At 44.9% G+C, this 10,373-nt stretch overlaps 1 protein-coding gene across 1 annotated transcript in view; it reads left to right on the plus strand.

Annotated features, from left to right (window-relative positions):
- sema5ba (sema domain, seven thrombospondin repeats (type 1 and type 1-like), transmembrane domain (TM) and short cytoplasmic domain, (semaphorin) 5Ba) overlaps window positions 1-10,373 on the plus strand; it is a 326,569-nt gene that overhangs the window by 138,617 nt on the left and 177,579 nt on the right. The window contains exon 4 of the mRNA XM_043694515.1: window positions 9,600-9,699. Coding sequence (XP_043550450.1) covers window positions 9,600-9,699 — 100 coding nt within the window. The remainder of the gene's footprint in view (window positions 1-9,599; window positions 9,700-10,373) is intronic.

Genomic DNA, 10,373 nt, shown 5'->3' on the forward strand with positions numbered 1-10,373 from the left:
TTGGAGGTGGGTGCAGATTGGGGGGTGTGGGGGCGGCATGGGATCGCGTGCAGTGTCCTGAGCAGAGATCCGACTTAGCAAGTGCTCACTATGTCAATCCCATTGAACTGATGGGTGGGGGGTGGGTGAGGGAGGGCGGGCAGGAGGTTTCAGCAATGCTGCTGGTCCCTTACACACAAGTGTGTGTCTGCTCAGAAACAGAGCCTGAGACAGAGAGAGGGAGCAAGGCAGGCAGAGAGTGGAAACATGAAACTTTTTTTTAAGAGTCCCAGAGGAGAGGCATTGAATCAGTTATCCAAATAATTAGCCGAACGAAATACTGCCCTCCCATCTCGTTCAGATAATTGAGGTTCCTGTGTAAATCTTTTCTGAACCCTCTCCAGCTTAATAATATCCTTGCTCTAACACCGCGACCAGAACTGGACACAGTACTCCAAAAAAAGGCTGAAGAAGCTGGGTTTCCCTCTGAGAACAAAGGAGATTGAGGGGATGTGTAACAGAAGTGTGTGAGATTATGACAGATCTGGATGAAGGAGACGTGAAAGAATGGTTCCCTGTAGCTGATAGCAGAAAGACAGGGGGGCATATGGATTTAGTTGGAAGGTGGATGGGTGGGTGGTTGGTCTGTGAAGAAGATCTGTTTGATGGTAACAACTTAACTCCGAAAGGAGCGTGGACATGCATTTAACACTGTGCTTCCAGTAAGAATGGGGCAATGGAGTTAACTTGATTGTGGCATAAAAAGCTATATGGACTCAATGGGCTGAATAGTCTTGCTTTGTGCCATTACAGCACTGTGACCTTCTGAAGATGAAGTGATGCTCAATTCAAACTGGCCATTTTATTACTTTTCTGATGAAGCAAATCACGAAAGCTGATTTGGGTGAACCCCCTGATGTAACGATTATTCCTAACAGTGTCAGCAGGACTCTGCTTCAGTGATGATTCCCAGTGGGGAGTACTCCCAGTCTCTGAATCTGAAAGAAATGCATTCAGGTCCTATGATGATGTGGTGGTACTGTGGTAGTGTCATTGGGCTTGCAATCTAAAAGCTCCAGCTAATGGTTTGGGGAGATGGAGTTCAAATCCAATCACTGTGTCCAGTGGAACTTAAGCTCAGTTAATAATGTCTGGGATATAAAGCTAATTATATGAATGCTAACAATGCCCTTTACTGATTGTCATCTGGTTAACTTATGTCTCTTTAGAGTGTGGCCGGCACAGTGGCACAGTGGTTAGCACTACTGCCTCACAGCACCAGAGACCCAGGTTCAATTCCCGCCTCAGGCGACTGTGTGGAGTTTGCACATTCTCCCCGAGTCTGTGCGGGTTTCCTCCGGGTGCTCTGGTTAGGTGCAGGTTAGGTGAATTGGCCATGTTAAATCACCCGTAGTGTTAGGGGCAGGGGTAAATGTAGGGGAATGGGTCTGAGTGGGTTGCGCTTCGGCGGGTCGGTGTGGACTTGTTGGGCTGAGGGGCCTGTTTCCACACTGTAAGTAATCTAATCATGGTATCTGCTATCTTTACCCAGCCTGACCTGCATATCACTGTAGACCATCAATAATTTGGTTGAAACTTAACTTTCCTCTGGGCATTAAATGGTGGTCTAGCCCATAATCTCTACACCCCATGAATGAATAATAATTAAAAACTCACCTTTCACTTCTGGTAATTTCCTCATAAAAATGTCTTCACTGTCTCCACATCCTTTTCATCGTAAAGGTAGTGTCACCATAGTCCTACTGTAATGCTCTCTCATTAGAGAGGTGGTGGTTCAATCTGACAGTCACTGTGCCTCAGGTGAGGGGGAAAGGGGCAAGGTTGAGAAGTTTGGGCCTTCGTGGTGACGTCGGCTGGTGTGGTCTTTTAGGCTTTTTGTCATATGGAAATACTGGAAACTCTTGATCCAGCTCTTAACTGCCCTCTGGGGAACTGGGGAGAGTCAATATTGCTGTCCTACCTAGTGATGCACACATCCCTTAAAAATAAAAAGGGGGGAAAGAGAAACATTGGAGAACAAAGTCTAATGAGCCTGGTGCCAGATTATGGATGTTGAAAGATAGAATAGAATCCCTACTGTGTAGAAACAAGCCCTTTGGCCCAACAAGTCCACCCCAACCCTCCAAAGAGTAATGCACTCAGGGTCATTCCCCTACATTAATCCCTGACCTATACAGGCAATTTAGCACGACCAATTCACCTAACTTGCATACCTTTGGATTGTGGAGGAAATCCACACAGACATGGGGAGAATGTGCAAACTCCGCACAGACAGTTGCCCAAGGCTAGAATTGAACCCAGGTCCCTGGCACTGAGAGGCAGCAGTGCTAACCACTGAGCCACCGTACCTTTAACAACAGTGGGTTTGGATGTGTGGGGAATGAAAGGATATGAGTATTGCATGTGAATGTGGATTTGAGGTAGAAAATCAGCCGTGATCCTTTTGAGTCATGGAGTATTGGTCCCATGGCCCACTCCTATTCAGATTTCTTGTGTCCTTAAACTCTCGGGTCCTGTGAAAGAGTGTGACACGACCAATGGTGTGAAATTCAGGTGAGGCGTTAAGACCAAGGGCCTATATAAAGCTGCCATTCATTTTACTTTCAGGGAACTAGCTAGCTGCCATTTCTAGGCTTTGGGCCAATGAGGAATTGCTGACTCTGCAATAACTGGATGAGCTCTTCACTTTGCTGACTAACACGAGTGGTTTTGCTCATTTCGCTGGCATGATTTATAGCCTCATACTTTACAGCAGGGATCTGAACTACTTTGGGTGGTGTTGGACGCCAACTGGTCCTCTCAGGTTTACACCATCCCTTCTGATTTGGAGATGCTGGATTAATAACCCTGAGACTGCAATTCACATCCCAACTCTGTGGTCACTTCTGAAGCTAAATGAAGATGTTTACGACAGAAAAGAATGACTGTATGAACATGTGAAAATTGATCACAGGAAGACGCAGAGTTATCTTGCACTCAGGATGCCTGGATGTGATTATTAGATCCTCACAATCTCACTCAATAGGCGCACACACACGCACACACAAAACTGCACATTCACCCAGAGGCGCACACACAAAACGGCTCATATGGTCACAAATTCAGAATCATCAAGAAACATACTAACACACATTTTCACAGAAAATCTTTTTTGCTCTCTTTCTCTCTCTCACACACACATACATACACAGGCACAATCTTACATGCACACAATCACATACATACACTCACATATAGACAGACACAATCTCTCTCTTACGCCCACACCCATACTCACACACACATTCTCCCTCTCACACACACAGACACATGTGCATGCACACTCACTCACCCACTCACTCATTCACTCTCTCTCTCTCACAGAAACTTACCAAACCTCCTTCAAGAGCACATTCCAAATCCACAACCTCGAACATCTAGAACGACAAGGGCAACAGATACATGGGAACACCACCCCCTGCAAACTCCCTTCAAGCCACTCACCATCCTGGCATGGAAATACATTGCTGTTCTTTGCTGTTCTGGGTCAGAATCCTGGAACTCCATTCAGAACAACATGGTGGGTCTATCTACACACCAAGTGGACTTCAGCAGTTTAGGAGGGCTGCTGACTGTCACTTAATTGAAAACAATTAGGGATGGGCAAAAAGAGCTTACCTGATGGGTATCGGGGGCAAACTCTCTGAGGAGCTCCTCTGGGTAATATCCTAGGCCCAACCATTTTCAGCTGCTTCATCACTAGCCTTCCTTCCCTCCATCATAAGGTCAGAAGTGGGGATGTTCACCCATGACTGTGCAATGTTCAGCACCATTCATGACTCCTCAGACACTGAGACATGTCCAAATGTAGCAAGATCTGGACAATATCCAGGCTTGGGCTGACAAATGGCAAGTAACATTCACACCACACAAATGCCAATAAGAGACAATCTAACCACCACCTCTTGACATTCAATAATGTTACTATCACTGAATAACTCACTATCAATATCCTGGGAGTTATCATTGAATAGAAACTTAACTGGACTCACTACATAAACTTAGTGGCTACAAGGGCAGGTCAGAAGTGAGGAATACTGCAGCGAGTAACTCACCACCTGACTCCTGAAAGCCTGTCCATTGTTTGTAAGGCACGGGTCAGGAGTGTGATGGAATACTTCCCACTTGCCTGAATGAGTGCAGCTCTAACAACACTCAAGAAGCTTGACAGCAACCAGAACTGAGCAGCCCACTTGATTTGCACTGCATCCACGAGCGTGCACTCCATCCACCAGCGATGCTCAGTAACAGCAGGGTGTATTATCTACAAGATACACTGCACAAATTCACCAAAGATCCTCAGACAGCGCCTTTCAAATGCATGATCACTTCCATCAGAAGGGCAGCAGACATATGGAAACACCATCACCAATTTCCCCTCTAAGCCACTCACCATCCTGACTTGGAAATATTCCTTCACTGTTGCTGAGTCAAAATCCTGGAATTCCCACCCTAACGGCATTGTGGGTCAACCCACAGCAGGTGGACTGCAGCGGTTCAAGAAGGCAGCTCACCACCACCTTCTCAAGAGCAACTAGGAATGGGCAATAAATGCTGACCTGTTTAGTGACACCTACATCTCACTAAAAAATCAATTTAAAAAAAAAATCAAGTCACAAATGCCCTAAAATCAAAAATGAATAGGGTTGCTTTTCAGACTGGAGGCCTGTGACCAGTGGTGTGCCACAAGGATTGGTGCTGGGTCCACTGCTTTTCATAATTTATATAAATGATTTGGATGTGAACGTATGAGGTATAGTTAGTAAGTTTGCAGATGACACCAAAATTGGAGGTGTAGTGGACAGCCGCAACATGATCTCCCAACTCCTATACTCAATGCACTGACCAATAAAGGCAAACATAACTAAACACCTTCTTCACCATCCTATGGTGACCTCAGAGTATAGCAGGATCTTGATCAGTTGGGTTGAGGAGTGGCAGATGGAGTTTAATTTAGATAAATATGAGGTTCTGCATTTTGGAAGGACAAATCAAGGCAGGACTTATACACTTAATGGTAAGGTCCTGGGGAGTGTGGCGGAACAGAGATCTTAGTGTGCAGGTTCATAGTTCCTTCAAAGTAGACTTGCAGGTAGATAGGATAGTGAAGAAGGCGCTTGGTATGCTTTCCTTTATTGGTCAGAGTATTGAGTACAGGAATTGGGAGGTCATGTTGTGGCTGTACAGGACATTGGTTAGGCCACTGTTGAAATATTGCGTGCAATTCTGGTCTCCTTCTTCCTATCGGAAAGATGTTGTGAAACTTGAAAGGGTTCAGAGCAGACTTACAAGGATGTTGCCATGGTTGGAGGATTTGAGCTATAGGGAGAGGCTGAACAGGCTGGGGCTGTTTTCCCCGGAGCATCGGAGGCTGAGGGGTGACCTTATAGTGGTTTATAAAATCATGAGGGGCATGTATCGGGTAAATAGACAATGTCTTTTCCCTGGGGTGGGGGAGGGCATAGAACTAGAGGGCATAAGTTTTGGATGAGAGGGAAAACATTTAAAAGGAACCTAAGGGGCAACTTTCTCACACAGACGGTGATGCGGGCATGGAATGAATCGCCAGAGGACGTGATGGAGGCTGGGAAAATTGCAACATTTAAAAGACATCTGGATGGGTATATGAATAGGAATGGCTTAGAGGGATACAGGCCAAATGCTGGCAAATGGGACTAGATTATTTTAAGATATCTGCATGCATGGACCAAAGAGTCTGTTTCTGTATGACTTTATAACAAGGGCAACACAAATGGGAACAAGTAGCATCACAGGACTATTACAGTGTGCACAAGGCCAATTGGCCCATTATGCCAGCATCAGTTCTATGGTCTAGTGCCTTATATCCCTGCTCACCATTTCTTCCAAATTACCATCCAATGCCCCCTCAAATATCTCAATTGAACTTGCCTCCACTGTACTCCACTGTATGGGCGGCACGGTAGCACAGTGGTTAGCACTGCTGCTTCACAGCGCCAGAGACCCGGGTTCAATTCCCGCCTCAGGCGACTCTCTGTGTGGAGTTTGCACATTCTCCCCGTGTCTGCGTGGGTTTCCTCCGGGTGCTCCGGTTTCCTCCCACAGTCCAAAAATGTGCAGGGGTTAGGTGAATTGGCCATACTAAATTGCCCGTAGTGTTAGGTGAAGGGGTAAATGTAGGAGAATGTAGGAGAATGGGTCTGGGTGGGTTACGCTTCGGCGGGTCGGTGTGGACTTGTTGGGCCGAAGGGCCTGTTTCCACACTGTAAGTAATCTTACTCCTAGGCAGTGCATCCGCTACGATGGTTGTAGAACATAGAACATAAAACAGTACAGTACAGGAACATGCCCTATCGCCTATAGTCTGGTGCCAAATTAAACTAATCCCTTCTGCCTGCCCTTGGTCCATATCCCTCCATTCCTTGCATATTCATGTGCTTATCTAAACACCCCTTAAATGCTCCTATCGTATCTGCCTCCGCCACCACCCCTGGCAGTTTGTCCCAGACCCCTCCTACTCTCTGTGTAAAAAAACTTGTCCCTCACATCTCCTTTGAACTTTTTCCCTCTCACTGTAAATGCATGCCCGAGTATTAGACATTTCAGGAAATAGATTCTGACCGTCAACCCCCATCTACACATCTCCTAATTTTCTGGACCTCTATCTTGCCTCCCCTCAGCTTCCACCACTCTAGAGGAAACAACCTGAATTTATCTCACCTTTCCTTTTTGCTTTTGAACATTCTCAAGTGAGAGATTGGCTGTTCAAAGAAGCTGGACTGTTTGAGGGTTGAATGGGGCTACATCAGACAGATTTGCGAAGGAGATGGTGGTAAATCAATGAATGGACCACAAACCAGAAATATCCTTCCATTTAATCGCAGGTTGGGAATTGCATGAGGGTGTGATGAGATGCCACAGAGATGCAGTTTCCCTCAGAAACAAGAGTAGCTCAAGCCTGTTTCCCCATTTAATTGTACCATGGCTGATTTGCAATACAAGTCCATTTGTCCTATTTGTTTGCTCTACCCTTAACCAACAAACATCCCCCTGTCTTGGGCTTGGAAAGTTTCACTTGATGCCCACATCACTTCATCGTCTTGGGGGAACAGGGTTTCAGATTTCCATGTCCTTTGACAAGGTTCCTGCTTTATTCCTGAAGAAACTCTCTTTGATTTGAAGATTATGCCCACTGACTTTGGTTTCCCTCATCAAAGCAAATGGCTTTGCTCTATTGACCTTTTAATTAAATATTTCAATTCGATCAACATGAAGTAATGATTGAGTTAATAAGAGAGTACAGAGTTGCCGTTCAAACATGATAATGGAGACTGCAAATGATGGTAGACTATAGGCAGTGCATTGTAATAAGGAAAGAGTGTGAATGGGAATTAGGTTTAATTTGTATGTGAGGAAAATGTGGTAATTAGAATGAAGAATAATGCACAATGTTTAACAATGATCCATACCTCACCCTAAGACAACCAGGAATAACTAGACATGTTGTTCTCCATTATATTGCTGTAATGCTGAAGGAAGATTGATTAGGTTGGAGATTTAACCATTAAGCTGACCAAAGAATATAGCAGTCAAGAGCAAGAGGGCACTGTACAACCTTTCAGCTCTGCTCTGCCATTTAGGAGGATCATGGCTGTTCTTTGTCCTTAACTGCACTTTCACACCAGATTCTTATATCCTCTGATAACCTCAGAATCCCAGAGTTCCACTTGAAAGGGTGCAAAAAAGATTTACAAGGATGTTGCCAGGGTTGGAGGATTTGAGCTATAGGGAGAGGCTGAATAGGCTGGGGCTGTTTTCCCTGGAGCGTCAGAGGCTGAAGGGTGATATTATAAAGGTTTATAAAATCAAGAGGGTCATAGATAGAAAGAACTATAAAGGTCTTTTCCCAAGGATAGGGGAGTCCAAAACAAGATGACGTAGGGGAAAGATTTAAAATGGACCTAAGGAGCATGTATGGAATGAGCTGCCAGAGGAAGTGGTGGAGGCTGGTACAATTACAACTTTAAAAGGTCCTTTTTGTATTTGCATACCTGCTTTGGAAAGTCAGGAGTGCGGTGGATCTGGATGAGTATATGAATGGGAAGAGTTTAGAGGGATATGGGCCAAGTGCTGGCAAATGGGACTGGATTAATTTAGGATATCTGGTTGGCATGGACGAGTTGGACCAAAGGGTCTGTTTCTATGCTGTACACCTCTATGACTCTGTGACTGTATAAGTCTATAAATCTCAGTCTTGAATACTCTGAATGACTGAACATCCCCAGTCCTCTGGAGAGTGCTGAAGATTCACGATTCTCTAACTTAAGTTCCTCCTTCTCACAGTGACTGTACATACCACCCTCTAGGGTTTGAGAAGGCAGCTCACCTGAAGGGCAGTTAGGAATGGGTAATATATGCTTGATATCCACTTGTCAAAAGCAAATAAATACAGCAAATGCAATATAATGGGTGGAAGTCGTGAAGAAAAATGGAGATAAAAAGCAAAGGTAGGCCATTCAGCCCCTTGAGCCTGCTCCACAATTCAATAGGGTTATGGCTTACCCACTTTCTCAATGCCTTATTCCCCCCTTCTCTCCTTATCAGTCTCATTCTTGAATGTATTCAGTGACTTGGCCTCCACAGCTTTCTGTGATTGAGAATTCCACAGGCTGATCAGCAGCTTTGATTAGATTAGATTCCCTACAGTATGGAAACAGGCCATTTTGGCCCAACAAGTCCACACCGGCCATCCGTAGAGCAACCCACCCAGATCCACTCCCCGACACTGTATTTACCCCTGACTAATTCACTTAACATTATGGACAATTTAGCATGGCCAATCTACCCTAACCAATCCAACACCGGCATCTCCAAATCATGCCACCCTAACCAGCACATTTTTGGATTGAAGAAATGTTTAGTTTAGTCTGGGGTTATGGCTGTTTGGAGCGAAGGGTTTGTTTCTGTGCTGTATGACTCCATTGACCCACGTGTTGCTGAGATTCTTGAGAGTTTTTACTGTTGCCTTCACCAGTTAGTGAGAAATGTGATCCACCGCACTCCTGACTTTCCAAAGCAGGTATGCAAATACAAGAAGGACCTTTTAAAGTTGAGTGAAAGGTGATTATATGGATTTCTTCCCCTCTTGCCTCGTGTCAAATTTCCAGAGAAAGAATTTCAATGCTGACAGAACTTTGCTGTATCATATTGAAGTAGTGACAAACCATTTGTTAGATCTGACACATACGATGTGCTAACAACCACTTGTCCACGATCCTTGCAACTCCCTATCTCCATAAACATCTCTAGCCTTAATTTCTGAAATTTCTATGTTCAACTAAACTTTGTGCATCCAATTTTTTTAACCTCTCCAACCACTGACCAGGATCTGAACACTGTCCAATCGTCCCTAAAATTTCAACCTCTCTACCTCTCCCCGCTCCTTAAAAACATGTCCAAGCCTTTGGTCTTTTAAAGTATTTGTAATAGTTTTTTTGTCATATCGATGCAAGTTGTTGTTCAAGGGTCATTCTGAAAACATTCCCACTTCACTCTCTCTCTCTCTCTGTCTCTCTTCACAGATTTGAGACCCTGGGTGTTGAATTTTAGCTTTCCAGGAGTGTATGACTACTCTCAGTTGGCAATCGACCTCAGCAGAAAGCAGCTGGTCATTGGAGCCAGGTACAGTACAACAATGTCCGTGGTGATTGTAGAGTTGGTATATGCTTTCTTCTAAGTTCCTTTGGTATGCTCCTATCCGGGGGTTTGTTTATTGACAAACTAACACAATTCCAGATTTATTTAATGGTCTCTACTTAAATTCCGTGTGTAAATAAACTCACATCTCACAATCTTCCAGCACTGGCTGAGGTTATCATGATAGACTCTCCTTCCAACCTCTCCCCTCGCTTGAGGCGTGGTGACCTTCAGGTTAGGCTCAGCAGTGGTCATTCCTTTCTAATGGGAGAGCAGCCCTATGGTCATAGTTGTGGAGTCATAGCATGAAAACAGGCCCTTCGGCCCAACTTGCCCATGCTGTTCAGTTTTCACAATGAGCCCCATTTAGAACATAGAACATAGAACAGTACAGAACAGGCCCTTCAGCCCACGATGTTGTGCCGACCACTGATCCTCATATATGCATCCTCAAATTTCTGTAACCATATGCATGTCCAGCAGTCTCTTAAATGTCCCCAATGACCTTGCTTCCACAACTACTGTTGGCAACGCATTCCATGCTCTCACAACTCTCTGTGTAAAGAACCCGCCTCTGACATCCCCTCTATACTTTCCTCCAACCAGCTTAAAACTATGACCCCTCGTGTTAGCCATTTCTGCCCTGGGAAATAGTCTCT

Source organism: Chiloscyllium plagiosum, chromosome 7 (genome assembly GCF_004010195.1).
Source record: "Chiloscyllium plagiosum isolate BGI_BamShark_2017 chromosome 7, ASM401019v2, whole genome shotgun sequence".
In the NCBI taxonomy this organism is placed as follows: Eukaryota; Metazoa; Chordata; class Chondrichthyes; order Orectolobiformes; family Hemiscylliidae; genus Chiloscyllium; species Chiloscyllium plagiosum.